This window comes from Notothenia rossii (assembly GCF_949606895.1).
Source record: "Notothenia rossii genome assembly, chromosome: 10".
In the NCBI taxonomy this organism is placed as follows: Eukaryota; Metazoa; Chordata; class Actinopteri; order Perciformes; family Nototheniidae; genus Notothenia; species Notothenia rossii.
In genome coordinates this window covers 60889225-60896812 of record NC_136908.1, presented here as the reverse complement: position 1 = coordinate 60896812, position 7588 = coordinate 60889225, and the positions used below count along the sequence as shown (strand labels likewise).

At 39.0% G+C, this 7588-nt stretch overlaps 1 protein-coding gene across 1 annotated transcript in view; it reads left to right on the top strand.

The window, feature by feature from the left end:
* Positions 1-7588, top strand: part of LOC307021871 (chloride anion exchanger-like) — a 41588-nt gene that overhangs the window by 18838 nt on the left and 15162 nt on the right. Inside the window, exons 2-6 of the mRNA XM_079654384.1 lie at positions 1797-1958; positions 2851-2990; positions 4583-4693; positions 5955-6115; positions 7352-7516. Coding sequence (XP_079510510.1) covers positions 1831-1958; positions 2851-2990; positions 4583-4693; positions 5955-6115; positions 7352-7516 — 705 coding nt within the window. The 5' untranslated portion in view covers positions 1797-1830. The remainder of the gene's footprint in view (positions 1-1796; positions 1959-2850; positions 2991-4582; positions 4694-5954; positions 6116-7351; positions 7517-7588) is intronic.

The window sequence follows — 7588 nt, the reverse complement described above, 5'->3', positions numbered from 1 at the left end:
CTTTTATCCAAAGCAATTTAAATACTCAATACTGTGGACAATCCCCACATATATATAAGATGATGTTCTACTCTGTGCTCCTTTTCGGGTATGGTGGGTTTATAGAGACATTTTTTGTACATAATTGTTATACATTAAGTTGTGCATACATTGAACGGAATAAAATAAAAATGAAATGAAATATCACCGGATCTTTATAAGTAGACAGAATTCCAGGGATGCTGCTCCCATCGATTTGGGGAAAAGTTCAGTTGGAAAAACCTCTGAGGTGTTCCTGTTTCTACATCTCAAAAAGAGCCTGACACCAGAGGTGGGAGATAGTGGAGTACAAATACTTCGTCACTGTACTTAATTTCATGTTTCTGGTATCAGTACTTCTTACATTTTGAACACAAATACCTGTACTTTCTACTTCTTACATGTTGAACTCAAATACCTGTACTTTCTACTTCTTACATGTTGAACTCAAATACCTGTACTTTCTACTTCTTACATGTTGAACACAAATACCTGTACTTTCTACTTCTCACATTTTGAACACAAATACCTGTACTTTCTACTTCTTACATGTTGAACTCAAATACCTGTACTTTCTACTTCTCACATGTTGAACTCAAATACCTGTACTTTCTACTTCTTACCTGTTGAACTCAAATACCTGTACTTTCTACTTCTTACATTTTGAACACAAATACCTGTACTTTCTACTTCTTACATGTTGAACTCAAATACCTGTACTTTCTACTTCTTACATGTTGAACTCAAATACCTGTACTTTCTACTTCTTACATTTTGAACACAAATACCTGTACTTTCTACTTCTTACATGTTGAACTCAAATACCTGTACTTTCTACTTCTCACATGTTGAACTCAAATACCTGTACTTTCTACTTCTCACATGTTGAACTCAAATACCTGTACTTTCTACTTCTCACATGTTGAACTCAAATACCTGTACTTTCTACTTCTTACATGTTGAACTCAAATACCTGTACTTTCTACTTCTCACATGTTGAACACAAATACCTGTACTTTCTACTTCTTACATGTTGAACTCAAATACCTGTACTTTCTACTTCTCACATGTTGAACTCAAATACCTGTACTTTCTACTTCTCACATGTTGAACTCAAATACCTGTACTTTCTACTTCTTACATGTTGAACTCAAATACCTGTACTTTCTACTTCTTACATTTTGAACACAAATACCTGTACTTTCTACTTCTCACATTTTGAACTCAAATACCTGTACTTTCTACTTCTCACATTTTCCAAACAGGCTGGTTCCTTTAGTCTGAATGTGTGTTTGGTGGCGTGATCATTATTATTTAGAGTCATTGCGTGCCTATTGATTTGAACACGATCCGTGTATCCATCATTTCCTGGTCTTCTCTAAAGAAGAGGGACCAATGGAAACGTTGTCATGTTGCCGTTGTTCAGCATGGAAACATTCATTAGCTAACAATGACATTATTTTTCTATTAATATAAAGGGAGGTCAGGTACTCTTTAAAACAGCTGCTAGTTATGGGTACTTTTTACTGAAGTACATTTCGAAGCCCATACTTCTTTACTTGTACTTTTAGTCAGGCCTTTTTAAACACAAGTATCTGTACTTCTACTTGAGTAAAGGATGTGTGTACTTTTGCCATCTCTGCCTGACACACAAGGTGCAGATGAGGACTCTGCCAAGTCTGTTCCTTTGTTGTTTGCTGTTAATGCTATTTGATAATTGAGGTTCAAAGGCAGCACAGGACCCTCTTCCCTAACTTAATGTGATAAATGTCCCTCAGATCCCCAGAGGGACGAGGCAGCAGAGAGGACACGATGCGTCCTGGAGCTCAGCAGTACGTGGTGGCCCGGGAGCTTTACTCCGAGGACTCCTTCACCGAGAACCATGAGAAGGTTTACCGCCACAGAAAGACCATGTTGGACCACTTCAAGCAGTACTTAACGTAAGAAAAACATGCAATGCTTGTTTTTATGTTGGTTTTTGTTTCCTAGGAGGGTTCTGACCTGTCATCAGTGCACACGTATCCTTTGATGTTTGGCCCTTTTTATAGAAGAGAGTGGGTTAACTTCCTATTTCATGAGTTAAACGGTATTTTATTATTGTGAAACTTAACTATAACTTCCAGTACGATATATAAATATACTGTCCATACAGCATTATAACCTAAACTTTATGAAATGCAATGTTGGATGCATTTCTATGGTGAATTATGATCTTCAGATTTTGTAAAATAAAGAAGAATGTTTGGTTCTTGCTACAAATACTTTTATATTAAAAAATAAAGCTTTGGGTCCAATACTGCTTATGACATATAAAACATGTAATTTCTCTTGTCTAAAAAGCATGTCTAGAAAGTAAGAATCATGTTGTGTTTACATCGTTTTTTGACGGATTTCTAACCACTTATCATTTCAAATTATTACATATTTACTTGGTCATAGCAGCAGCAGCAGCAGCAGCAGCAGCAGCAGCAGCAGCAGCAGCAGTAGCAGCAGCAGCAGCAGCAGCAGCAAATATGCAAACATGACACATTTGACCCTGTTCTCCCCGAGTTTACGCTTTAGTTTAACCCAATTATCTGTCTTGCTTTCCGGCCTCCCACTCACCAAAATTCAACCCCTACTTTGTGTTTCCGTCTATGTATACAAATTATATATTTCATACTTACATAGAACTTGCTGATACTTTGAATATGATGTAGTGTCTTTACTTAAATCCACTGGAATCCCATTGATTATCTTTTAGTTCTGTATCCCAAATATCTCATCAGATAAACTTGTTTAAAGCTTCACTGCAGTGAGTGTTTATTTCACATGGGTTTTCTATTTGTTTAGATGTGATGCCAAACGAGCCAAGAATGCCGTTCTCTCTCTGCTGCCCATCATCAGCTGGATAAAAATCTACCAAATCAAAGAGTGGCTGATCAGTGACATCGTGTCTGGAGTCAGCACCGGCCTGGTAGCTGTCCTTCAAGGTAAAAACGATTATCAACTGCAAGTGTTTCACAGAATCTCATCTCTTTAAAGGTAGGGACACACCAAGCTGACACCAAAGAACTGACACAGACGGACCCCGACGCATGCGTGAGTGGCAATAACTCTCCTCACCAGCAGGCGGCGGTAGTGTGTATTCGTCATTCAAAAGAGGCAACAACCGGAAGATAGACTGCGTGATACACCGAGAGAAGAAGAACATATAATATATACAAACAACAAATAGCGTGTGAGGTCCATTTCCACTCTACAGCGAGAAGCTCACGGGGCTTTCCCGAACCTGTGTCGAGAGCTGGAGTTAAATGAAATCTCAGATTTGCCTTCTTAATAGTTTTTTTGGGTCCCTCACTTCCGTTTCGCTTCTCATGCACTGATTCGCTAGCTGAACAGCCAATCAGAGTGATTTATTTGACCAACAGCCTTTGGCCGTAGATTTCGGCCAAAAAGGTGTCGGCACGGCCGAAAAGAAACGACGGTGCGGGACACACCAATCTGAGTAGGGCGACAGGACGCTCATCGTCGGCCTGACATCCATCGATGGCCAAAACCGGCTTGGTGTGTCCGGGGCTTTAGGAAATGGTGTAGTGTCTCTACTGGGACATGTCTCCATGCTTTAACGTTCAAAAAGCTCTTTATTGTTCTCATACTGCCTGTGCTGCAGCACATCTTTTCCCCCTCTGTCTGAAACCAGAGCCCAGTCTGCCCTGATTGGTTAGCTGTCCGGCTCTGTTGTGATTGGTCAACCTGCTTACAGATGTCCCGCCCCTTAGCCTATCACGTACAATGTGTTGCCAATAGAAGTGTGAGTGTTACAAAGGGATGTTTTGCCTTTGCAGACCATTTACATGCACTAAAACCTATGACGGACTACAGGACAGACAAAACCCCAAAAAGATTGATCGGGCCTCTTTCAAAATTGTCTAAAAGTCCCAGTTTTTGGCACATTAGCTCAATCGATCCACCGAACACTTATCAGAGACGAGGACTTTCATGACGCAGTTTTAGTGTAAGCTCACTCAGACGTCTGATAGTGAAATGAAGATGAATTGTTTATCGTTATCAGTAACCTTGTCCCCACGCATCACCTGTGCAAGACAGGTTGACGAATGCATTTTTAATCATGTAGCGTTAGTATCGGTAGAAAAAAAATCCTGTGTTTGAGCATTCCCAGGGAGACAGATCTTGTTACTGATTAGCCTGAAGGGTAATCGAGGGGCTAAAAAATAACTAGTACTTCTGTACTGTACACCTCTTAAAATGAAAAGTTATCCTAAAACAATCCTATAACTTGTTGCTTGGCTTGTCCTTATATACCTTTGTGGCACTGTTTGATCATTAACACTTGATATCTGATAACCTCTCATCTGCTGACTGAGTTGTTCAAAATGATAATATGTTTATCTTGAGCTGCAGTTCTGAGTTAGTATAATAAAAAGCACCGAAGTATTACAGAGCGTTCCTGTCCGTTTTGAGTGTAATCACAGCTAATAGCACCTATATGAGAAGAGGAATAAAGGAAACAACAGCATTATATTATAAATGTGTTCATTATATGCATGTGTTTGTGTCTTAGGTCTGGCGTATTGTCTGCTGGCCTCTTTGCCTCCCTGGTATGGACTTTTCTCCGCCTTCTTCCCCGTCATCATTTACTTTTTCCTGGGCACCTCCAGACACATCTCAGTGGGTAAGACCAGTTTAAATCCTGTCCCTATAGCTGCTTTTACAAACCTACAACCCAGCTGATCTGCTGTCCACACATCCTTTACTCAAGTAGAAGTTCAGATACCCGTGTTTAAAAATACTCTTGTAAAAGTAGAAGTACTGACTAAACTTCTTTACTCAAGTCAAAGTAAAGAGGCTTTGAAATGTACTTCAGTAAAAAGTACCCATAACTAGCAGCTGTTTTAAAGAGTACCTGACCTCCCTTTATATTAATAGAACAATAATGTCATTGTTAGCTAATGAATGTTTCCATGCTGAACAACGGCAACATGACAACGTTTTCATTGGTCCCTCTTCTTTAGAGAAGACCAGGAAATGATGGATACACGGATCGTGTTCAAATCAATAGGCACGCAATGACTCTAAATAATAATGATCACGCCACCAAACACACATTCAGACTAAAGGAACCAGCCTGTTTGGAAAATGAGAGAAGTAGAAAGTTCAGGTATTTGAGTTCAACATGTAAGAAGTAGAAAGTACAGGTATTTGAGTTCAAAATGTAAGAAGTAGAAAGTACAGGTATTTGTGTTCAACATGTGAGAAGTAGAAAGTACAGGTATTTGAGTTCAACATGTAAGAAGTAGAAAGTACAGGTATTTGAGTTCAACATGTAAGAAGTAGAAAGTACAGGTATTTGAGTTCAAAATGTAAGAAGTAGAAAGTACAGGTATTTGTGTTCAACATGTGAGAAGTAGAAAGTACAGGTATTTGAGTTCAACATGTAAGAAGTAGAAAGTACAGGTATTTGAGTTCAACATGTAAGAAGTAGAAAGTACAGGTATTTGAGTTCAACATGTAAGAAGTAGAAAGTACAGGTATTTGAGTTCAACATGTAAGAAGTAGAAAGTACAGGTATTTGAGTTCAACATGTAAGAAGTAGAAAGTACAGGTATTTGTGTTCAACATGTAAGAAGTAGAAAGTACAGGTATTTGAGTTCAACATGTAAGAAGTAGAAAGTACAGGTATTTGGGTTCAACATATAAGAAGTAGAAAGTACAGGTATTTGAGTTCAACATGTGAGAAGTAGAAAGTACAGGTATTTGAGTTCAACATGTAAGAAGTAGAAAGTACAGGTATTTGTGTTCAACATGTAAGAAGTAGAAAGTACAGGTATTTGTGTTCAAAATGTAAAAAGTCATCAGAAAAAAGTGCTGATACCAGAAAAATGTATACAGTAAATAAGTATTTGTACTCCACTACTCCCCCCCCCCCCCTGCAGGTCCGTTCCCGGTGTTGAGTCTGATGATCGGATCAGTCGTCACCCGGCTGGTTCCAGATGTCGGTCCGCCTGCAAACATCACGGGGTTTGAAGGCCTGTCGATGGACGATCAGAGGGTCCTGGTGGCCTCTTCTTTGACCTTCCTCGTCGGCATCATGCAGGTGAAACGCACTACAAATCATCCTCTTTCAACACTGTACAACATCATCCATTATAATAATCCCAAATTAAGTGTATCCCCTCCAGAAGTAGACCACAGCACTGTGCACACCCTGAGCTATACAGGTGTATGCTCACACAAACCACCACATCCTTATCATTAAATCACCATCATTGCAATATATTTTCCAAAATACAACCTCCTAAGTGTTGAAAATCTTTGCACAATCTATATTTACAGCCATCAAGCATTGGAATATGCATCCGAATTACCTTAACACATGCACAGTCTTTCCCTCTATGCTCCTAAGATGCAAAACATGCATATTGATAAAGCACTCTTGACATCATAGTAAAACATTAATTGATATATTATATTATTACTGGAGTGTATTTTATAGACTTGTACTTTGATCTGTTTTTGTGCGATAGAGACTACGTAATGTTATGTTTGAACCTGCTCAAGGACTGTTGATATTTATTAGCTCAAATCTGGCATAGATCTTCAATTGAAACAACATTTCATTTCAGCAGAGGAGGGAAGTAGTGGAGTACAAATACTTTGTTACTGTACTCAAGTTCATTTATCTGGTATCAGTACTTTACTCCACTTCTTATTTTTCTGATGACCTTTGACTTTTACTTCTTACATTTTCAACACAAATACCTGTACTTTCTACTTCTTACATGTTGAACACAAATACCTGTACTTTCTACTTCTTACATGTTGAACACAAATACCTGTACTTTCTACTTCTTACATGTTGAACACAAATACCTGTACTTTCTACTTCTCTCATTTTCCAAACAGGCTGGTTCCTTTAGTCTGAATGTGTGTTTGGTGGCGTGATCATTATTATTTAGAGTCATTGCGTGCCTATTGATTTGAACACGATCCGTGTATCCATCATTTCCTGGTCTTCTCTAAAGAAGAGGGACCAATGAAAACGTTGTCATGTTGCCGTTGTTCAGCATGGAAACATTCATTAGCTAACAATGACATTATTGTTCTATTAATATAAAGGGAGGTCAGGTACTCTTTAAAACAGCTGCTAGTTATGGGTACTTTTTACAGTAGTACATTTCAAAGCTCTTTACTTTGACTTGAGTAAAGAAGTTTAGTCAGTACTTCTACTTTTACAAGAGTATTTTTTAAACACCAGTATCTGTACTTCTACTTGAGTAAAGAATGTTAGTACTTTTGCCCTCTCTGATCACAACCCCTCTCTTTCTTCCAGCTGGCGATGGGTGTCATGCAGGTTGGTTTTGTTGTGATGTACCTGTCCGATACTCTGGTGTCCGGCTTCACCACAGCCGCTGCCGTCCACATCCTGGTGTCCCAACTCAAGTTCATTTTGGGATTAACGGTTCCTGGCATCAGCGGACCTCTCGCTCTCATATATGTAAGTTCAGACCATCTCTCTCTCTCTGGTCACAGTCAAGATTCAAAGGTTTTATTGGCATATAAGCCACAG